The sequence below is a fragment of the Guyanagaster necrorhizus genome (genome assembly GCF_019112545.1).
Source record: "Guyanagaster necrorhizus MCA 3950 unplaced genomic scaffold BT62scaffold_12, whole genome shotgun sequence".
Lineage (NCBI taxonomy): Eukaryota > Fungi > Basidiomycota > Agaricomycetes > Agaricales > Physalacriaceae > Guyanagaster > Guyanagaster necrorhizus.
In genome coordinates, this window is record NW_025064891.1 from 856,088 (window position 1) to 877,795 (window position 21,708).

The 21,708-nt window shown below is 50.6% G+C and overlaps 10 protein-coding genes and 1 non-coding gene across 11 annotated transcripts; 7 read left to right on the forward strand and 4 right to left on the reverse strand.

Annotated features, from left to right (window-relative positions):
• Window positions 1–530: 530 nt before the first annotated feature.
• Window positions 531–1,446, forward strand: BT62DRAFT_121391 (uncharacterized protein). The gene is made up of 2 exons (XM_043179758.1): window positions 531–1,202; window positions 1,262–1,446. Exons 1-2 carry the CDS (start codon window positions 724–726, stop codon window positions 1,293–1,295), a joined length of 513 nt encoding a protein of 170 aa, XP_043039976.1. The 5' UTR covers window positions 531–723; the 3' UTR covers window positions 1,296–1,446.
• BT62DRAFT_121374 (uncharacterized protein) lies at window positions 1,433–3,588 on the forward strand. Its single transcript, XM_043179757.1, has 4 exons — window positions 1,433–1,528; window positions 1,583–1,910; window positions 1,963–2,977; window positions 3,033–3,588. Exons 2-4 carry the CDS (start codon window positions 1,624–1,626, stop codon window positions 3,312–3,314), a joined length of 1,584 nt encoding a protein of 527 aa, XP_043039977.1. The 5' UTR covers window positions 1,433–1,528; window positions 1,583–1,623; the 3' UTR covers window positions 3,315–3,588.
• On the forward strand, window positions 3,356–4,795 carry BT62DRAFT_931905 (glycoside hydrolase). The gene is made up of 3 exons (XM_043186240.1): window positions 3,356–3,471; window positions 3,524–3,715; window positions 3,765–4,795. The coding sequence occupies exons 1-3, from the start codon at window positions 3,443–3,445 to the stop codon at window positions 4,747–4,749; spliced, it is 1,206 nt and encodes a 401-aa protein (XP_043039978.1). The 5' UTR covers window positions 3,356–3,442; the 3' UTR covers window positions 4,750–4,795.
• Window positions 4,788–5,441, reverse strand: BT62DRAFT_986947 (ribosomal protein L12; the record flags this gene model as incomplete). The annotated part of the gene is made up of 4 exons (XM_043190033.1): window positions 4,788–5,026; window positions 5,073–5,220; window positions 5,275–5,370; window positions 5,427–5,441. The coding sequence occupies 4 exons, from the start codon at window positions 5,439–5,441 to the stop codon at window positions 4,788–4,790; spliced, it is 498 nt and encodes a 165-aa protein (XP_043039979.1).
• A 152-nt stretch (window positions 5,442–5,593) lies between these two features.
• On the forward strand, window positions 5,594–6,454 carry BT62DRAFT_949361 (cyclin-domain-containing protein; the record flags this gene model as incomplete). The annotated part of the gene is made up of 3 exons (XM_043188103.1): window positions 5,594–5,659; window positions 5,715–6,097; window positions 6,152–6,454. Coding segments are annotated over 3 exons (647 nt in total), but the record flags the coding sequence as incomplete, so codon positions are not given.
• A 12-nt stretch (window positions 6,455–6,466) lies between these two features.
• Window positions 6,467–6,538, forward strand: BT62DRAFT_t75. Its single transcript has one exon. It is a non-coding gene; the product is annotated as a tRNA-Gly (tRNA).
• A 573-nt stretch (window positions 6,539–7,111) lies between these two features.
• Window positions 7,112–10,512, reverse strand: BT62DRAFT_894441 (Pkinase-domain-containing protein; the record flags this gene model as incomplete). The annotated part of the gene is made up of 5 exons (XM_043183178.1): window positions 7,112–7,395; window positions 7,450–9,026; window positions 9,078–9,156; window positions 9,221–9,719; window positions 9,784–10,512. The coding sequence occupies 5 exons, from the start codon at window positions 10,510–10,512 to the stop codon at window positions 7,112–7,114; spliced, it is 3,168 nt and encodes a 1,055-aa protein (XP_043039981.1).
• A 160-nt stretch (window positions 10,513–10,672) lies between these two features.
• Window positions 10,673–13,303, reverse strand: BT62DRAFT_1021837 (uncharacterized protein; the record flags this gene model as incomplete). Its single annotated transcript, XM_043178272.1, has 8 exons — window positions 10,673–11,451; window positions 11,510–11,851; window positions 11,904–12,220; window positions 12,277–12,668; window positions 12,720–12,891; window positions 12,941–13,085; window positions 13,164–13,211; window positions 13,274–13,303. The coding sequence occupies 8 exons, from the start codon at window positions 13,301–13,303 to the stop codon at window positions 11,050–11,052; spliced, it is 1,848 nt and encodes a 615-aa protein (XP_043039982.1). The 3' UTR covers window positions 10,673–11,049.
• Window positions 13,304–13,403: 100 nt separating this feature from the next.
• BT62DRAFT_994084 (uncharacterized protein) lies at window positions 13,404–15,702 on the forward strand. The gene is made up of 2 exons (XM_043190451.1): window positions 13,404–13,598; window positions 13,659–15,702. The coding sequence occupies exons 1-2, from the start codon at window positions 13,440–13,442 to the stop codon at window positions 15,513–15,515; spliced, it is 2,016 nt and encodes a 671-aa protein (XP_043039983.1). The 5' UTR covers window positions 13,404–13,439; the 3' UTR covers window positions 15,516–15,702.
• Window positions 15,603–18,058, reverse strand: BT62DRAFT_986951 (uncharacterized protein; the record flags this gene model as incomplete). Its single annotated transcript, XM_043190034.1, has 6 exons — window positions 15,603–16,203; window positions 16,255–16,374; window positions 16,430–16,492; window positions 16,550–17,141; window positions 17,189–17,751; window positions 17,798–18,058. 6 exons carry the CDS (start codon window positions 18,056–18,058, stop codon window positions 15,748–15,750), a joined length of 2,055 nt encoding a protein of 684 aa, XP_043039984.1. The 3' UTR covers window positions 15,603–15,747.
• A 352-nt stretch (window positions 18,059–18,410) lies between these two features.
• On the forward strand, window positions 18,411–20,035 carry BT62DRAFT_1076040 (meiotic nuclear division protein 1; the record flags this gene model as incomplete). Its single annotated transcript, XM_043179175.1, has 10 exons — window positions 18,411–18,440; window positions 18,766–18,795; window positions 18,846–18,908; window positions 18,967–18,981; window positions 19,034–19,076; window positions 19,128–19,208; window positions 19,262–19,296; window positions 19,348–19,455; window positions 19,508–19,667; window positions 19,724–20,035. 10 exons carry the CDS (start codon window positions 18,411–18,413, stop codon window positions 19,828–19,830), a joined length of 672 nt encoding a protein of 223 aa, XP_043039985.1. The 3' UTR covers window positions 19,831–20,035.
• Between the last annotated feature and the right edge of the window lie 1,673 nt (window positions 20,036–21,708).

Below are 21,708 nucleotides of genomic sequence, written 5' to 3' on the forward strand. Positions count from 1 at the left end.
ATAAGCCCAGCCTCTTGTACTCTCGCACAACGAATTCTTCTCATCATCCTCAGTCGAACTCGGCTACATCGTACACTCACCTCCATCAACGGAAAATGCTATCAAGAACTGGAAAAGCAAAACCCAGCTTCCAGGCCTCTCTCGCGGCGCACCATATTTGTCTCCGTTCCCCCTGGGACATATTCGTGTCCAATTCTACACCCATGCACGTTATGCCGTAGTCAACAGGCCTCCCTGCATTCAAGCCGACATTCGACTCTCCGACTCGGGCGAGCTCGAAGTGCAAACCGTCAAAGACGTGTTCGGCTTGCACAGCTGTGCAGTAAACAAAGCTTAAGCGTTTCCCTTTTTTCTTTCCTTTTTTTCTTCTCGGCTGAATGCAATGCAGATCGTTGACGAGCACGGAGAGTTATGTACGAGCACTGGGTCTATCATTCCTTTTCGTGACGTGCTGGAATTCTCCAATTCAAGAGGATGCATTCCTGGTTGGCCAATACAATTTGTTCTGCATTTGACTGACTTGGATAGAACCATATGTCTCCGACTCCGTATGAATGCAACGTGAAGTTCGCTGTGCCTTTCTATCGTTTCTCCGGTCCTAGGAATGCTCATAACCACCATCTTTGCTGTTTTGTGCGATCTGGCTATATCTATAGCTAGCCGATCAGCCACATTCTGGAAGCCTCGTAGGGACGCCGGTGTCCGCACGCAGTAATAATCTATATGAATGCATTATTTGGAGTGAAGTGTAACGCGTTTTGGAATGTGAGAGCTAACGTGAATGGCTTCTCCCGTTTTAGCCTTCAGTCCGGCAGTACAGGACATACTCATGGGGATGTTCTCACGACCCTGCCTACCAGGTACCCGCGAACACCTTTGAATATGTGGCAATTAGCACATCGCAACCCTTGTCAAATCAAGAGCGCTTCGAGTCTGGTAAAATTTAAGCGAGTGCGGTTGCATTTCAGGACATCTATTCGCGTTGTCGGGTTTCCCACCAGGATTGAACAGCGAAATATTCGGAAACTCTATGAACCCACGACGATGGCGATTCTATTGCCCGGCGGTCATAATTCCGACGGGGCAAAGCACACTGTTACTCTTTCCGGTTATAGATGTTCAATATTCGACTTCCGGAGTCATCAAAAGAGAGGAAAGACAAGAACAGAGAAACAGGACAAATGGAGCATGCTAGCGCTAGGGTCAATACATTCTCTCACCCTCCAAGCCCTTGGCGCTAACCAGTCTCCATTCTATCCAGGCACCAAGTAATCAGCTGTAATCACATCAGTTGATTCTCCAGCCCGTCGAGATGCTACGGATCACCACCGAACAAGCACCGAGAGCAAGGTTTTGATTGTGAATAGTGAAATGCCAATGTTCCGTGACTACTTAATCTACGGTAGACGATACTTTCAAGGGTCGCATTTCATGCATGCGGGTTTAGGTGCAGCCTTGTTCAGGCCTCTAGTGGAACCCCAACTCCGGCGTTGACATCGCTGTTGCCAACTACTACACACCGACATTGGTACGTTGCGATCTAAAATATCTTCTTTCTCTCGGGGTTTATATTCACGAGCAGGTACTCATTGATACCCCCCCCCACAGTTGCACATTCACTACATGCCTGTGTCATCACATCCTCATTCTCGCACCGTCGGGTTTCATCGTAAACGATGGACGCTCAACGACGACATCGTTCTCTACATCGTACAGCTGATGTGCGTTGGCTCGGCACCACGGACTCCCTTTGGACCTTCGACAAAAGATGTCCGCATGTTGGCCGCATCCTCTCGTCATCTCAGAAGGATATGCCTTCCACACGTGTACTGCCGCTATCAGTGGGTGTGGAATAGCGTAACTCCCAGAAGATCGGCATTCATGCCTTCAACGCTATGGACCTACGTAACGTCAGCGCAGCACCTCCTTCCTTCCTCTTCTCCTAACCTCATACTTACCCAGGTCTTTCGAACTCGACATCCAAAAGTTCTTCGGGGGCCATTCCGACCTCGTCATAAACGAAACCCTTCAGTTCCCGAAAGCCTTGTCAGATAACATTGCCACGGCGTTTCCCTTGATGAAGAACCTGCGAATTGTCTGTTTGTCGCAATTCACAGTGTGCGGACCCTGGCGAGAGCTGTTGGAATCCATATTTCTCGCGCCCGCTCTTGAATCGCTGGAGATACGTAATTCGCCGTGGCAGGGCTATGCAGAGATATTTGACACGCACGACATTCCAGCCCCTTCTTTGCGAGAATTCATCTATCATGTCCCGTTCGCGTTGCTACCTGCTCGGAAAGCACAGCAGGACATTGGCCGGCGTGGGATGGTCCAGCGGGCGACAGAACTTTGTATCCTGTACCCCCTGATTCATAGATTCCGGACGTCGCTCGAAACCCTTGAGCTTCCAGCAGAACTCTTTTTCGACTTGTTCGATACAGAGTTTCCCGTCCTCCGGGAGCTTCGCGTGGAAGGACTCTCACCGGGATATGGACCTTCTGATTTGTGGGTCCGACTACTGAAGTTGGCGCCACGCTTACGCGTTTTGAACGTTCGTTTGGTCCCGGGTGATGCAGACATTCAGACGCGTCTGGTAAATAAAATGCCTGAATCCATGGATGTGATGGACAGGCTACACTCCATCAGGCTTTCGAATCCATCTCCACACGACTTCATCTTTCGCTTGCTTCCCTCTACGTTGATGGAACTGTGTCTGACGACTTATCCGGACCACACGACAACCGCAGATCTCGTGAAATCGTCTCTTCCTAAGGACATCCTATCATGTCCAGAGCTACTCTCCATCCTGAAGACACTTTCCGTGCCAGATCTGAGAACTCTCGCCATCTCGTACAAATGGGACCGCCACGAATGTCAAGAAGAACTCGTACGGTACATCACTTGTGCGTTCCCAGGGTTGGACGTGCTAGAGCTGAATCAATACCATACGCCTGCTAATATGCAGAAGACGTGTATAGTGAGCCACATCAGAATTTTGACTGGTAGCAACTGAAAAGGGGCGGTTTTAATAGAAACAAATCAAGGAAAGGCTGTCTTGTCTCTCTCAATTGAGATCTCTACGTCTTAACCTCGGATACATGCAAACTGGGCAGTGGCTTTGTGATACGACTTGGCAATACGATAGGCGTACGGCGTGGGAGCTGGGGACGTGGATTAAATCATTGTGTGATATTTCCTTCCTGGTTGTGAAGGCCCCACTGGCGCCGTTTGACCAGCCTTATGGATGGGTGTGGACGTGGAGAACGTATATAGTGAACGGTAATGTGACGTCACAGTGGCAGTGTATACAATGAACTATGAACGTCTGCCCTCTTCTATTAAAGACAACAAAAACAAGAAAAACATATTGAAACGGGTCTTGCTCGTGCTCACTTGCATCTTTCTCGTACTCGTCTTCTTTGCTGGGAACCGGACACCTACAATGACAAGGGGCAAGTACAGTGTTGGCTAGTAAGTTCCTCTTCCACACCCTTCCTACCCTACCCGTCTGACCACAGTTCAGCTTTGTCAACTGGGGCATATATGCGCGCAAATACCCACCCTCTGCGATCCCTGTCTCTGACCTCACCCATCTCCTCTACGCCTTTGCCAACATATCCCCAGACACCGGCACCGTATCCCTCTCAGACCAATGGGCAGACGAGCAGATCCATTACGACGGCGACAGCTGGAACGATCCAGACGCAAACAACAAGTCTCCCCCTTTTATATCTCGCCTTTCGCGCCCACTAACCACTTTACAGCCTCTACGGAAACTTCAAAGCCCTCCACCTCATCAAAAAAGCAAACAGACACCTCAAACTCCTTCTCAGCATCGGCGGCTGGACATACAGCCCCAGCATGCATCCCGTCGTCGTCGACCCTGCCAAACGCGCCCAGTTTGTCCGCAGCAGTCTCCAGCTTGTCGAAGACTATGGTCTGGACGGACTCGACATCGACTACGAGTACCCCCAGAACGACGCCCAGGCTTCTGGTTATGTCCAGCTCCTGCGCGAGCTCCGGGTAGCATTGGACGCCCACGCCCACGGCCGGAACGGCTACCGTTTCCTCCTCTCCATCGCTGCGCCCTGCGGTCAAGACAACTACCGCAAACTCCACATCCCAGAGATGGACGCCTCCCTCGACCTCTGGAACTTGATGGCCTATGATTTCGCCGGTTCCTGGGACTCCCTCGCCGGTCATCAAGCCAATTTGTATGGTCCACCAATTAGCGCGTCCCAGGCCGTGGATTATTACCGTTCCAAGGGCGTCCATCCGAGCAAGATTGTGCTCGGCATCCCGCTTTATGGTCGGTCTTTCATGGGCACAGACGGGCCTGGCTCAAAGTACAACGGGGTTGGTGAGGGCAGCTGGGAACGCGGTGTCTATGATTACCGGGCTCTGCCGTTACCCGGGAGCTACGTCCTGCGAGACGAACACAAGAAAGCCAGCTGGACGTACAACTATGCTACACGCGAGATGGTCAGCTTTGATTCCGAAGAGGTGGCTCAATGGAAGGGCCAGTATATCCGGCAGCAAGGCTTGGCGGGTGCAATGTACTGGGAGCTCAGCGGTGACAAGGGTGGAGACGGCACCCAGAGAGGGGAGGGAGGTAAAGGCAAGGATGTCCAGCCTGGCCAGAGTCTTGTTGCAGTCATCAAACACGCGATGGGTGGCCTGGAGATGAACGAATACAATTGGTTGCACTATAATCGTAGCAAGTTTCCGAATATGAGGAACGGCATGTAGTCTTAATTATATAGCGAAGGAAATGCATTGCGAATAATCTACTCGTCTGGTACCTCGAGCTCGCCATCGTTGATGGCGTCGATGATATCGTGAGGGGGCTTGCCATCCACTGTGCAACCCACTGACTGGGCAGTACCCAGAATCTCCTTGACACACCCCGACAGCTCCTTGGCGAGAGATTTCGACTTCATCGTCCGTGCAATATCAACAATCTCGTCAAATGGTATGTTGCCCGAGTGCTTGATGTTTTTCTCCTTCTTTCGGTCGCGGGGTGGCTCTGCAGAGCGGTGAGCAAAGGGTTGTAGACAGCAGACGAGACGTACCCTTGAGAGCTTTGATGACGAGGGACGATGCGGAAGGAACGACAGAGACGGCGGCTTGCCGGTTTTGGATGGTGAGTTGGACGGTTACACGAAGACCCTTCCATGCACCAGTTGCTTTGGCTATATCTTCACCGACCTTTTTCGGTGACTAGAGAAAGAAAAAAGAGTCAGCGAGATTTAAAGAATATAACAATGTACGCACTAGACCAAGAGGACCGATTTTGGGTGCAAGAGCAGACGATGCACCAACTTCACCACCTGTGGCCCGGAGGTAGATGATCTTGACTTCATTGGGATCCTACACCAGCGAGCAATAAGTAACGCAAGCATCAACAAAAGACAAAGAGCACACACGAATTTAGGAGCCATGATCACTGTAGGTATCGACGCCCAGTATAGCCGACCACACCTCCGCGTCCACCAAAAAATAAGGTTTAATCTCCGCCTGAGAACTGTACAGCTTTAGTCGCGGCCCGCGGGCCGGGGCGGAGGATGGGGTTGTGATCTTCGAGGACATGGGTCGATGGAAGTCGAGCTTCCCGCTGCGTTTGAAGATGCGCCGATTAGCGACCTTGTCGTGCTGATAGGTGAGCGCCCCATCCCGCCCGCCTTCCGCCCGACTGACCCCCGCCGCCTCCAAAGCCGACATGCTCGACCGTCTCATGTCCCACAACGATCGTATCGCGCTCAGCCCGCAGGCGCTCACCCGCTTCCACTCCCGCACCGCGCCCGCCATCTCTGTCCTCGACTACCTCCGCCGCATCACCCGCTTCATCAACGTCGAGCGCTCCTGTCTCCTCGTCACCCTTTACTACATCGACGCCATCTGCGCTCGCCACTCTCTCTTCACACTCTCCTCCCTCACCTGCCATCGCTTCCTCATCACAGCCATCGCAGTCGCCAGCAAGTGTCTCTGCGATACCTTTTGCACAAATGCCCTCTACGCAAAGGTCGGCGGCATCAGCGTTACGGAGCTCAATATCCTCGAGAGGGAGTTTTTGCAGATGATCGATTGGCGGCTGATGGTGCGTTGGCCAGGCTCTTTATGTTTCTCATTTCATTACTCATGCATCACAAAGTGCACTCGCGAGATCCTCTCAGAGTATTACACAAACCTAGTCAGGACAAACGCTTCCGGAAGGTACGCCATCGCTGACGACGATTCGCCCATGGCAGTCCAGCCTCGCATACCATCTGTACCACCGCAAGACGTCTCCCAGCGACCCACCATCGAGCAAAATATGGCTTTTGCAGCTCATCAGAGAGGCGAGGGATAGCTCTAGACACCCTAATTTATTCATTCATTTTAACATTCCTAATTGGTGTATAAGATATAGTGAATTCGTGCTGTTGATGCAATTTTTACACTAAACTCTGCACGCAAACAGAACATAATGCCGATGGTGAAACGGTTATCATGCTTGCCTTCCAAGCAAGCGGTAGGGGTTCGACTCCCCTTCGGCGTACTGAGTGAGTATGCGAATCTTGTTCATTTTTCATCCTCTCTTTTAACACAAGTCGGGACCCCGATCAGTAATAATATCTCATGGATGCTTTAGATACTACCTTCTACATGGTGATCATGCCTGAAAAAAGTACGGAAACGTGTCACTCGCTATTGCTCTTCGCGTCAGGATATTCAGGTCCAGTCTCCATAAATATCCCTCTGCGGGCCCACACGATTATCGCACAACGCCACACTCCCGTTCATCGCTCTTAGCAACCGGTCTCATTAAAAGCACACCAACAAACCCCCTCCGCTCCTAGCATTAAATATCCCATACTAGTACCTCGTAATAATTGCACAAAAGATAAAAGTATGCTCTTGATGATGATGGACGGGTTAACGACTTTTGCAACAACAAAAAAAAAAATGAAATGAAAAGTGTGTATACGCGTAGAACATGGCGTCTAAGAAAACAAAGTCCTGTTGCTGTTTGTGGGTTATGATACACAGGGCGCGGGGTGGAAAAGAAAACCGTGACGCGCGTCCACGCACGCACCTACTATGCATATTACACAAAACCACCCCCGCCCCCCTACCGTCTCAATGCGCTCAACATCTTCGCCAACGCGTTGATCTGTCCCCGCTGAACCTTCTTAGGATACCCATCCTCGTCACCAGAGCCATCGCCAAGCGCCAGAGACGTCGTGCTCGTCGTCGCATCCCGCCGACGGTCCTCAGAGATCGTGTCCAGGTGCACGTCTTTGGGCTTGCGCGACCGTTGCTTTCGCGCCGGCGGCGAACCAAAAAGATCTCCTTCTGGGTTGGGATACTGACCACGAGGCAGCTGGTCCAGCTCCCATGGCACACCATCCATGACTATGTGCAGCCTTGGTTAAGGTTCGCTCGGCAAGTAGAAAAGCAAACACTCACTCTTGACGTTCTTTGGAACTCCTTGGGAAAGATAACTAGACGAATGCGAAGATGGTGGCGGCGGGCCCTTGCCCGTTCTCCAACTCGTCGCAGATACACTCGTCGCAGTAGTAGACACACTCCTCATGCTCGCATTGCTATACCTCGTAAACGCACTCGTCGAAGTACCTGCACTCGAGCTCGTCGTACTCATCGAATTGCGCCAGTTACCAGACGTCATCGAGCTCGCGCTCGACGCCAAAGGACGTCCGCTACGCGTGCTGTTCGGAGAGACACCCCGGTTCGAGCGGCCCCCAGCCGTATCGTGTACCCAGCGTTCGACACTCGGGTTCGGAGACAGTCCCTGGTGATGGGAAAGAGGCGGCGGGTTCGGACTCCGGCTCGGTTGGGAACCATGAGGTGACCGCGATCCACGCGCACGGCGGCCCCTGCCCCATGGTTCATCTGACACCGACGTCGAATGCACGACAGGCGCATCCAGACTCATGATCAACGACGTCACATTGCTCGCCGTTGCCGACATTGGCGCTACACTCACGTCCATAGATTTCAACGACGGCACGGACGGCTCCTCCAGTGGTGACATTCGCCCGTTCGCTGCAGCAGAGGCCAGGTTGGTCGAACTCGCTTTCCCAAAGCTCAGCTTCCACTTGGACGGCTTCTTCACAGGTACATGCAGCGATGTGGTCGACGTCGACACATGCACACTGTTGGGTGGAGGCGGCAAGGCCGGCGACGGAGGTTGCGGCGGTGCAGCCATAGGTCTAGGTTTCGACAGTAAGGGAGTGGGTAATGCATACATCGAGACGGGCTCGTACGGGGTGCTGCGCGAGCGACGACTCGACGTATCAGAAGTCTTGGACTTGTGAGACGAGGTCACAGACGGCGCTTTTGAGGCTTTGCTGATCTCTCTTGCCAGAGACTGGGATGCAACCGCAAGCGTCTCCAGTGTGTCGTCTTTCAGACTGGGCGTCGTGGGCGTCGCCGCAGTCGCTCCCTTACCCTTTCGTGCCCCACGCTTCCGCCTCTTGTTGGTCGACGTCGAGCGTGAGGTCATCAAGATACCTTGGGCACTAACTTGCTCCATTTCTTCCTGCTCTTCGACTTCTTGATCGATGACCGTCGATAATTCGGAAGCCTCCGGCCTCTCATATGCAGGCTCAAGTGACGGAGCGCGTGAGAGCGACCGAATGGGTATGGCAGGTGTCCGTATGGACGAAGGGGCTTTGGAGGCCTGTCTAGACGATGGGCGGTGTGATGGTGGTACAGAGGAGGAAATGGGGTGCCCCTGAGTGGAACTAACGGAGACACCACGTTGGTGGGACGGCATGGGGTGAGTCCCAAGAAAGTCCGGAAGATCTTTTGCCCATAATCCAAAGTCAGGAGCTGAGATGCGTTTTGAATCGTCACCGAAATCATCAAGAACGTTGAAAACTCGGTTGGCGAGCATCTCCGCAACTGGACGCGTCATGCCTGTGAATCGTTGCGTAAAGAAGTTGACCGGAGACAGTCGAAAAATGTCAAAAGAACTACAGGCTCCTTGAGAGGTGTCTGTCCAGGGGTTATAATGATACAACCTAGAAATTCGGTTAAACGCTGAAAGAAATGGACAAATTACACCGGCGTACATATTGATGAGCACGATGCCTAACGACCAAACATCAGCAGCTCGAGGGCGATACGTAGGGGCTACATTATTTCTGCATTCTAAAGATGAAATTTGAATCAAGGATCAGTTGGTGGATCAAGAATCAAAAGTTGACCGACGCACCATAACTCATGTAAGGCGCACTGCCGCAATCCATGTCAGACGAGTCGACATCAGTGGTCGACAGGCCAAAATCAGTAAGCTTGACGATGACTTTGCGTTCCTGTCGGCCATCGCTGGTAGTAGTCCAACCATCGGTGACGATAAAGTTTTCTGGCTTGATATCGCGATGGTAGACTTGCTGCGCGTGGCATGCGGCGACAGCATCACACATCTGGGAGAACATAGATGCTATGAGGCGAAGGCGCGTTCGAGAAAGAAGTTGGGACGGATGCAGATTTGAAAGTAGACTAGGAGTAGGGGGTGTTCGTGACGACGTGGGGGAAGGATCAGTACAGGTTGGAGAGTCGGCTTCATAATGATCGCGGGCTTGTTCGAGAAAATAAAATAGGTCTTCACCGGGGACGTACTCCAGGAGAAGAAGGAGAAAAGAAGAAGTTTCAAAAGTGCGATAGAGGGTGACAATGTTGGGATGCGAAGCGAGGGACTGGTGAATAGTAGCCTAGAAAGAGAAAGAAAAGAGCTGAACAAGCTTGTGTCAGAGGGCAACAAAGGCATGGACGTACCTCTGACATCTGTGCTGCTAGCGCCTCCTCGTCGAGGTTCGCTTTAGATAAGCACTTGATGGCAAATTCGCGCCCATAGACGGTTGAAGGGTTGCGGGAAGCGGACAAATCATCAATGTCCATTGTACCGACGGTCGTGGGATGGCCATCCTCAGAGGGCGGAGGACGATAAAGGACTTCTCGCACTAGATAAACGACTGCGTAACTGCCAGCGCCGAGACGACGAACGACTTCGAACTCCTGGGCAGGCTCCTCGACATTGGGAGAGTCTGGAGGCCCAGAAGGGTTGGCACCGATAGAGACAAGCCGCACTACTTGACCCTGAAGCATCGCGCCTACACCGACGGCATCGCCTGGGACAAGGACGTCACCGATGGTCGAGGAAGGACGGGAGCTGGCTGGGGATTTTGAAGAGGCAGAACGAGGAACGGGAACAGCGATAGAGGCCTGCCGAGACGAGATATGCAGGTTCCGGGGCAGCTTTGGGGAAGCGGTGGTAGGAGAAGAGGAAGGATTAGGACGGGAAGAAAAGAAATTAGGAAGAGGGGGAGGTTGACCAGTATATTGAGGCGTCACAAACGCATCTTTGTAGACACGCTTGGTGGTCAAGGGACGGGGTTCATTACGGGTATTGTCACCATTGGAGCTGGCGAAGTGGTGATGGTCTGTGGCGACTGAACGTTTGACCTTTGGCGACGAAAGCGGACGAAGAACAGGATACTGCAACATGAGACTGAAGAGACCTTAAATCTCCAGGGAATCTCAATCAAGAGATGGCGAAAGGGCGAATCGCTTGCAATCCGTTCAGACGAGACCGGCTAATGTCTGAGCAAGTCAAGGCTGCAGAACATGCAGAAGATAAGGGCGACGTCGTCTGGGCTCCAGCAAGACCGTCAACGGGGGGGTGAACGACGTCCCGTCGCCGTCGTGCGGTGGGAGTAATGACCTGAGAGTGAACCTGGCGGGGATTGAATTAGTGCTGTGCAATAGGCGAGTCAGACAGTACGAAATGGTAAAAGGCGGCTTATAGCCTGGACAGCGGCCGCAACGATGAGCACGACGAAGAGAAAGAAAATGGCAGGAGAAGGTAATACGTACGGGCAGAAGAGAGACGATGAGGGGGTAGAAGAAAGAGGAAAGGTGCAGATGGACCAGATGCTATGTGACCACATGGACGGGCGGCTTCTAAGCATGCAGCCACATGTGCCCATATGTTACTCAACGATCGTACGGATATTCCAACTTGAAGGGTACATTCAATTCCAGCTACATGTCCTTTACTATTTCTTCCCATTTCTCTTTATACCCCCCCTGCAGCATTATCGCACTGGCCTTCTTCCCCCTCCCATGCTTCAACAGCCACTTGGCCCATTCCACGCTCGCCGTTTCAGCCTCTTTTCTTCGCCAGACTTGGTACACTTCTTCCAGCATCTCTTCCTTCCCAGCCTTCGCCTCGAGCCTAAATACTTCTCCCCATATTCTGCCTGTCGTGAGATAAGCATCGTCCATATGGCGTACTCTGTCCCACTCCGAACGTTTCGTCTGCTGATCCGAACTCTGCCCGCTTTTCGGCACTGTTCGGTCCTTATAGACGACCGTCAGATACCTCAATAGTATCATCTCGTGCACGGCCAGTAAGCCCATGCCCATGCTCTCCTTAGCCAGGCCCTGTAATGTACCTCAGTCAATATCGTGGGACATATAGCAACTTGCATGCATTAATTACCTCGTGCAGCCTCGCCAGATGCTCCATACTGACCCCACCACAGTTCTCAAGTCCCCACTGCCACACCGACGCAATTTCGTCTTCCGATCCTGCTACTGATCGTCGTGCTTCCTCCCACGCTTTCTCGACTGTTTCCTTGCTTCCCTGCTCCTTCTCGGCCGCTAGCCGTTCTAGCCACACGCTCGCCGCCTGTGGACACCGCGATGTGTATTTTCGTGCCTTTTCAGCAACTCTGGATCCCCCGGCGCCGTGGCCTAAAACTCTAATATGAACCGATAAGAGCGATGGAGATTTCCTGTGTCCGCTAATTACCCTTTCCAGGGACCCGATAAGATACAATTTCTGAGATTCAATGTTAGCGTCACGAGAACTTTGAAACCCGAGTCCAACATACCAAATTTTCATCAATCGCAGCCTGGCACCATTGTTCAATGAAATTGCCATACACTTCGAGCACCCCTTCTTCCCCGCCATCAGTCGCGCCCATCAACATCTCGTTCGCTTTACGTATTCCTTCCACTAGCTCGCAGCCTGTCATGTCGGATCGCAAGAATCTGCTGGCAAGTAATTTCATACTGCGTGGGTGCTCATGCAATCGCTGCCGTAACAGATCATCAAGGTGTGCTACAAGTGACTCCCGCAGGCTTGGTTGAACCGGATACTGCGTTATCACGTCGTTCAATGATTCAAACAGTTCAATTTTGGGCAAGGCTTCAATAGTCTTTTAGCACGAGGGGGCAGAAAATGAACAGTTATTATGTACTCACCTTCAATTGCATTACAGATAACAGATTTCACAATTGCTCCCTTCATGATCTCTTTCCGAGCTTCTTCTCCCTCGTCTTTCTCCGCATCATCTTCGACCTCGATTGAATTAACATCATCCTGACCTCGAAACTCGTCGACCATCAAGGCCCGGTCTCTTTCAGCTGCCGTTTTGTCGTCTTCTTCGATACCAAGCACGTCCCATCGCCTCCGCAGACTCTCAATGAACCCCAATTCCATTTTCACATACTCTCGCCACATGTCAATGCTATCGGCATTTAGCCGTACACCCCGTTGGAGTAGTGCACGAGCTGCAGATAGAGAGAGGTGCGAAATCTCATGGGACGCTGCAAGGATATACAAGGCAGGGGTATTGGGATGTAGTTGTAATGCCCTATGCCTGGTCATGCCTCATGTAAACACTATGGAATACCAGGATACATACCTGGCAGTTACGCGCCCGGCGAGCGTCCGTGCACCTTCCCGTTTTGCAAGCTCAATGTACTGTATCCACAGGCCCACGTCAGACCTGAATCTTTTGACAGCCCGCTCAAATATGTGAAACTGCCGTCGGACGAGAGCATAGTCAGATATTGTAGCCGGTGAACGGGGCAGATCTATTATACAAGGTCAAAAATCACCTTTGTGCGACACCTGGTTACTCACTGAGTCGTTCGGCCCGTTTTCTTCTCAACTGTTCGAGGCCCATTTCATAGGCAGAATACCGCAGGAAGTCTGCCTTTTTAGCGACTCGTCGGACCAAGGCGCTCTCAAACACGGTGCGTTTTTTCACTATGAACTTCGTCTCTTTCTGTAACAGAAACAATGCTACATCGTTGAAAAATTCTTCTTGCTATAGAATGCGCTTGGATGGCGTAAGAGTACTTACGATAGTGAATAGATTTTTTTCGACGAGATCTTTCAGCTCTGCGAGCATCTACGAAAAAAAAAAGATGTTCATCAAAATATATTCATTTTTTGAAAGCAGAGATAAAATACCTGCTCCTGCTGGAACTGGACCCTCTCCATGGTGGCAGGTGATGTGACTTATCGAGGTAGAATGAGGGAACGTGAATGTGTCAAAAGGGGTGATGTCGTTCGGATCAAGGTTATCAGCTGAGCCAATTGGCGTTTTCCAGGTTGATCACCACCACCACCATCATCCATGCCACCACCCAAAAACCATCGGGTACATTCTACAAGCAATCTTCGCCCGCACTCGCGTTCTTCTTCGTCGACAAAGCTAGCAGGAAATCTGCAGATAAACCATAAGGACTTCGTCCAGCCGAAAGGGGTTGAAAAAACGAAGAAAATCAGTCATGAGGTGGGTACATCTGCCTCTGTCGCATCCATCATCTTTCTAATCTTTCTCCTTATCGGATAGCATGCTAGGACCACCTCACCTCTTCCACGTACAAACAGCGCAGTCCGGGTAGAGGCGAGAGAACGGGAGCACCAAACTGCACCTCCATCGAAACGTCAGCCTCCTTTAGCCACGGCGACCACGAATAAGTCCAACGGGTCCAAGTTGAAAGGAGGCTTCACAATTAGTGTTGATTCCGAGGATGACGACGATGCATGGGTGTCTAGCGAAGCTGATACGTCTACTGAATCAGTAAGCTTGGCCCGCGAATCGGATCCAGACTCCGATACAGAGAACAACGCTACGCCTGTCGCCCGTGAATCGTCGATGCCACGTCTAACGAAACGGACGCCATCGACACAGAATACTGTTGCTAAGCGATCCGGCTCAGAAACGGGCTTATCTAGGGTAAACACAGCAAGACCACCGGATGCAAATGGGTCGAGCAAGGGCGTTGCTCAAAGGAATGGTGCGTCTCGGTTGGAGCGAACGGGGTCACAGCGTCGGGTCCAGATTTCTAAAGCACTTCCAACCCCCGTCACCTCTCCTCTGATGGCTGGTGCAGAGCCAAATCATCATGATTCACGTCCGGACGGACCTTCCACACAGCCGTCTGCATCTGCGTCTCAATCTCAACTTCTTACACCCTCAGAACCATCCCCCAAAATCATTGAAAATATCACCGCTAAAATGCAATTGCCGCCCACATTCTCTCCGAATCGCAGTGACAGCCACCCGCCGTATCAGACGAACGCTATTTCCAATCCCTCGTATCATTTTGCCACTCCAGACGAGATGGCGAAACAAAGCCAAGCGCTCAGACACGTCACTGCGCCAGGCAATGACACGGAGGCCAGAACAATGCCTCATCATTTCCAGAAAATCAACGGCTCACCGATTTTGCCACGCGGCCCCCCCCCCGGCTACTTGCAGCAAAGGAACGATAGACAATCTCGTTATCTCAATGATTGTCGCTTGATGGATCCTTCAGCAGCTGCCCGTTTTGCAGAGGCCATTGCAACTCAGGACCAGGATCCCGCCGAGCTCGCTGCTCTTCTGTCCAAGCCTAGCTCACCCAATGTGACGGAGAATAGGTTATATCCTAGACCCGGGAAGAGTCCTGGAGATGCTGTAAAGTCAACAGTCGCTGGGGCAGTCACAGAGAAAGCCCAGGGGCAAACTGATCAGACTTCTGACAATCGTTTGCATAGTTCAGCCATTGCCCCGAGTGAATCTGCCAGCAACTCGACGTCTCCCCGTTCCAAGCACCATTCCCGACCCTCGTCCGTTTATTCCGTTTCTAGCAAACATCTTCGACCTCATCCTTTGATACGAGGTCAATCCCATGGCCCATCAGGTACACCGCCCAAACCGGCGCCGTTGGCGCCGTTGACTGTCATACCCGATTCTGCTTCCCAGCTTTCTAGCTCTGCTCCGAATGACAGTAGCCTCACTGATAGGCATATGCCAACCTCCCCGATTTCTTCATTGACTGCCCCTCCCTCTCCTAATGCACCTATCACAACCCAATCGCTTTTCCGTCGGTCCTCAGTGTCCTCAGCCCGAAGCATATCCACTCTACCTGTCATGACTTCTGTTAAAGAGGCCCGAATGAAACCCGACAGGCACCGAACATTGTCTTCCATCTCCTCTTCGTCCTCCATAGCTGCCCTTTCCTCTTTGGTCCATCTCCCTGTCACCACATCTCATCGGATATCCCTTTTCCCTCCCATTGATGTAGATGTTGGGAAGATTCTTCCTCTTCTTCCTCCGCCTTATGCGGAGAATCATCTCCAGTTTTTGGCCCACCGATCCCCATTAAGGGCGTCTTATAATCGGGTAATGCGAGCGAAAGTGGCGGCAGCAGGAGGACGCTAGCTGCGGTTGTCGAGTACTCCTAATTTCCTGTATTTTGATTCCCCCGCCGTGCGCTACCTGTTTTCTAGGTATTGGACACTTTACATTACATTACTGTACTTCTAAGCAATTCTGCGGTCATTTCTTTATCGTGTATTGCATAATATCACTGCGGTTATGACGAGGTGCTGCATTTCAGCAGCGGACTAAATTGGTCAGAGTACGACATTTCATTTATCTTCCCAAAGGCTATTCAAGATGACCCAGATGCACTCGCCCAAATGCGCCCTGGCAGACTAAAAGTCCCACCACGCCGACATACTTCTTCCAATAGATCCAGTTTTATATCTACTCCCATGGCACCATTAACTTCAACACTGATTCCTCTAGGTTTCGACTCGTCGTAAGTGACATTGATTCCCACCGAACCAGAGATAGGTGGGCGTTCAGGAGCCACCATGAAGATTCTCGGACGCTGGTCATTAACGACAGGCATACCATTCATATTCTCCCCGTTAAACCGGCTCTGTAGAAGAAAAACATTGACAGGAATTTTGCGCGGCACATTTGTGCCGCTGAGGACGGCCAGCAGATCTTCTTCGGTAGGTTCTGTGTCGTCCGATAATACATCAGTTTCGGAAGGAAGGCCTTCTGCCGTCCATTTGCAGCCTAACAAAATTTCATTCAACCAGCATTGTTCTCGAACAATCTACAAACGGATGTCAACCCATAATAATGAAAATCGCGCTGTTAGGATTACCTCTAGCACACCCCAGGCTTCCTTCATGCTATGAACAGGTACCCTCTCGAGCACAAAACCAGGCTCTTCTGGCGCAGTAAGCCGCAATTGTAGTGGCGGGTGAGCTGAAGATGGGGATCGCTGGAAAACGGGCTGGCTGAGAAAGAAAACATGTTTACAAGTTCCCCGCACATACGTAGATGGCAGTATAGCGCTCTGGTGACACTGGGCTCGATGGATCTGCACCGGAAGGGTTGAACTACATGTGGTACACGTAGTCAGAACAGATCGTGCCGAGAGAATATGAAAGACGTACCAGAATATCCACCCAGCTGCCAGTACCGAATGACATTATATTATTGAGCTGGTCTATACTGCTCAGAGGGTTGACAACAAGCTCTATCTCCCGCATCCTTGACTGACTCATTACGACTCCGGGGCACGAGCCGCTTTGGGTGAAATCAAGAATCCAGGAAGGTTTCGTAGACGGTTCGCCATCCAAGTCCAACGGCGAATCGAATGTCTGCGGGAATGTATGTTCCAGTTCTATACCACCGGGTACCAGGGGAAAGACGGGTCGTGCATTCAATGCTGGCATGGACACGGAGGCAGATGAATGGAAGTCCGATTCAGGGGAGAGCGTGAGTGTGGCGATGGCGACACCAGCCTTGGGTCGAGATGCCAAAAATTTCCGTATTCGGGATAAGGGAATGTCAAGCTGCGGTAGATGTGGTGCGGGATCCGTGACGGTGTCGTCCCAAGATTGGCAAGATTGCCGAAAAAGTCGCAAATACGAGGCAGGAGAAAGATGGATCAAGAAAGATATGCAGGGAGACATCAGATAAGGAAGTGGTAGCGCATGCGCACGAAGCAAAAAAATGTCAAGGGGTGCAGTATGTTGCAACGACCTGTATATATAACTTAAGAAAGGTAGCAACGTTGGTAAAACACTCACGAAGAAACTGCAAGTGCCTCTGCCTTTGCAAAATCCTCCAAGACATGACAGAGTTGATCTACATCAACGAACCACCTGATACCTCCGTCATCTTTTCTGTTTGCGAGCCTATCCAGCATAACCAGGTAGCGGAGGTGGTGGTTAACGACCGTCCCCAGCCTCGCCGCCTCCAGAAGGTTCACGTCAGCCTCAGGCTTTTGTACGGCATCGCAAAAGGCTGACATGCTCGTCGCCAGAAATGCGTCCAAGGATGCTGAGCCGGCAGTATCGAAGTTGGCATAGGACGTTTTAACGTTCAATACCTCGATAGAAGAGAGAGGCCTTGACCGATTCACGGAGAATTCGACGTCCACCACCAAGACCTTCCCACCCAACACTAAGCTGACAGTGCCTTCACCGGTTTCGTCCTTGAACGACTCCATGCCCACGGAGGTCCCCCATGCCTCAAACCGCGAGATGCACCAATCCGCTAAGGCTGCGCGGTCCAAGGGTATATCTTCGCCGTACTTGACGCCCGTTCTCTTTTTCAGTGCATCAACAATTTGGATGACATTGAGGTCTGACTGGTCGATTGTTCAGTGATCGAAAGGATCGAAACCAAAGACTGACCATGTTGAGAGAATGGGACGTATTTGCATGTTCCTTCAGTCGTGAGATGAGTTTCGGTTCTGTGAAGTTTGCCAAGCTGTAAAGATTCAGCGAGTTGGATAACTGATTCGTGGCTTGAATTATGTCTTGCAGGACATTGCCAGAAGACCCGGCAGAAGATGCAAATTGATGTGTCGCTTGAGAAACGGAGTCTCGGTTTTGAATATTCTGGATTGTGGAGAGTAACGTCTGCGGCAGACTTTCTAAGGTAGAGTTGTTCATGGAGGTAGGAGAAGAGGTCTGAGGTGACCGTCGGTGTTCAAGAATTACACGCTCACGTGCAGCTCAAGCTTTCGTTGGAGAGGTACCGGCATTCATGTCTATATACCCTGGGGTTAGAAGATGATGCCATGCCTTCACTTTTGTACATTCCATGGAGAGTAAATGAAAAGTCATGTCCGTTTATCAAGTGACATTAGACTTACCATAGTGCCCACTGTACATAAGTCTGTATATCTCGTCATTAATTCCATATATAACCCATGCCTTTTACTGCTCACTTGTCAGTTTCACTCAGCGGTTATAACAATTGTCCACGATAAATTAGATGCTCCGTTCGAAGTCCCACCTTACCATGAGACATCGCGTGGCCGTCGAATTCGAGGTTATTGGCTGCAAGACATGCCCCGGACGATTTTAACAACCAAAGAGCGCGGGTATCTCTGTACAGATCTGCCACCTCCAAGCTTAAGGCTCAAGCGCTCAGAACACGCAATGAGATTCAAATGAGACGCAGTAAAGTTTGTTTCAAGTTTTTTTAAAAAGTAATAGACAGAGATCGACGTTACATTGAGCAGCCATCCAGATTTGTCAGATTTGTTGTATTCGAATATTTGGTCCAGTGGCTGGGATGCCAGTGCGAGACGAAGCGGACGCGTCGCTGTCATAACGTCACGTGATTGTCCCTTCACGTCCACCATTACGAACAGCCGCGCGCGCCTGCCTCTAGTTCGAAAATGGTATGCATGGTACGTCTATCGCGTGTTATCTCAGTCTAACTTTGCTACAGGCTCCACGAGGCCTCTCATCTGAAGAGAAACGCGTCAAATTGCTCGAAATCTTCCATGAAACTGTAAGTCAGGCTATTTCTTTCTCTCTTCAACACCTCGGCAATGACTTTCGTTACATAGAAAGACTTCTACCAGGTTAATCACTTTCAATCTTTTGTCGAACTTCCTGAAGACGGTGACCTCTCAGCTGAAAGAGCTCGAGAGGCTCGGTCCGAAAATGAAGGGAATAGGTTTGTTATCACACATGACCCCTGCTGCTATCCTTGACAATTATCCTCCAGTTTCGCAGTCTGTAAAGGAAGTTCTCCAGTCGCTCGTTGACGATGGGCTGGTACAAGGTGATAAAATTGGCTCTTCGAATTGTGCGTTGGCGATAAATTGTTTCCTTGCCCATGTTCTTCATCTCGCCTTGCAGTTTTCTGGAGCTTCCCATCCCAGCATGGCGCATTGGTAGTCCTCTGCCTCTCCTAAACCTTCCCTCCCATGACGCCATATTATTAGATTCAAGGGCGACTGAATGCAGCTAACGAGCAGCGCGCTGCAAATCAGGCTCAGCTCGATGAGATCAAAGTCTCCATTCAATTCGAAAAGGGTTTGCGGGTAGAATCTGTGAGAAAAGAGATGCCCATAACGGCTCCATCACTAATTATCTGTATCATAGGAATCCCGCACCAAGTCTTTGGAGAAACTCGTGATTTTGAAAAAAGAGTTATGCAAGCTGGACGATGAACTCGGCGCATACGGTGCCTGTGATCCCGTGAAATTGGAAGAAACTAAGCGTGGCATCACCTTGGCCAAAGAAGCTGCTATTCGTTGGACCGGTACGGATAGTCATTGCTCTTTCGTCCTCATATTTAATACTTACGCGTGCGGTTAGACAATTACGGTGTTCTCATGTCTTACTTTCTTCGGCAGTCCCTTGTGGAATCTAGTGAGATTCGACGGTACCTTGGCGTGGATGATGAATATGAGGATATATGCTAGCTTTATTGGACTTCCCTTATCAAATTCCGCCCGTCGCTTTTCACTCAATGTGTCACCTCTTTGGGTTTAAGTTTCAACCCTCATGCCTGTAGATCAGCATCAGTTGCTCCGCATCACCGTGTATAATAGTAAAGCCTAGTTCAGTGGTGTGTTGGTAAAAATTCAGTCTCACGAAGTACTCTTGAAACAAACTTTTGTATGCTTGGATTTACGGCGAGCTCAGTGGAGTTAACCAGATTTTCCCCTCAGTCCATGATTTGCCCGGTTCATCTGCCCAAATTACGTCGAATGCGCTCGTTTGGAGTAACGTTGACCTCGATAAGGACTCCCTAATGGCCCGAACGCTTTCCTGCGGAAGGTTGTGAGCATATCGACTCCGAGATTTGTTCGTTAACGATCATGTCTGGTATAACTCTATGATGCCTGGTAAGGTTACGGCTCAGAAGATGTTCAGGGACAAATGATATATCTGTCTGCATTCAGGTGCTAAAGCATTAAAGGGCCACGAATAGTTTTCAAAATGCATGGCATATACTGCAGCCTCAAGAAGTGACTTCATACGAGCAGAATATCGCCTGACAGCATTATTAACTGGCTGCCAGCAGTGAACGGAAGTCTGGACCTGCTTCTGTGACCATTAGTACTTGCAAATGGTTGCCTTTTCAGTCTTGCTACAGTTGTAAACACTCATGACGACGATGCGCAGCGGCAGGCTAGTTCACATACATTTGTTCTCTTCGGTTGATTTACCACATGGTGGGATCAGCTGTCTGTTAGAATTTTTGAGCCTGTAGCACAATAGCCAGACAAACTACAGAGAGACAGATGCAGCTACGACTTTTCTTTGATTCTGAATAGGAATCACATTGAGTCGAACCGAGCTGCAGCAATCATCATCGTAAAGACCTGCTTCCCTAGGCGGCGTTCTATGTATATTTGCCCTTCGTCATGGTGAGCGGGGACTGATACCAAATGGAAGGTGAATTGTCGCAAGTAAAGGTGATGTTCCTCATGTTGTTGCTGATCCTCGCGTGGTCTGGATGTAAGTATATCAGCGACAGCCTGATTGTGATTGAAAAAAAAAAACAACTTCGTACCTACTTATCGTCATCGAAGGTAGAAGCCGACGAAGGACGCATGACACGGGTGGCAGCGGTTGCGAGAGCTCCGTCGTATGAGAATTTTCAAGCCCGCGAACTGCGGAAAACTATATAGAAAGAGAGAGGAAAGAACGACACTCCGACATGTAGACAGGCATGTTCTAACGCAGAAACGATTCAGCAGCATCCCACATGAGATTTGTGGTTGTACATAACCTGATGAGCTGCGAGTGGACCAGAAACGGCGAAACAACTTCGGATGTTGAAATTTCAGTTGAACAGCCTCGGTCGCTGAATACACCGGAACCCGGACCGTTAGAGACATGGAAAGCCTGAAGGACTGGACTTCTGAGCTCTGCGTTTTTAGCCTTGATAAGAAGATGGGCAACGGCAGAAGTATACTGTATGTCTTACTATGAAAGAATAAGCACTGGACCACGGTCTCTTTCTGATATTCCATCGTATGCTGCGCCTTTCTGACGGTGTGGAATCAATGTAAACCAAAAAATCTCACTCGCCATGCGCGTGTATACACTTTTAGCTTTAAGGCACTCAAAAGGCACCGACTCAAGTGAGAATAAAGGTCCAATGATCTGGAGAGGTTAAATGTTTTTCGCATTGAACCACAGAGGACGTACCCGCAACATTGCAAAGACAGCAGAAGTCTCGTCTAGAAAAATCCGACTAAAGGAAGGCAGAAAAGCTGACGTTGAAGTCTCGCCGTTCGGAATGATACGAACTAAATATCATGACCGGTTTGGTGGACAGAATCATAAGG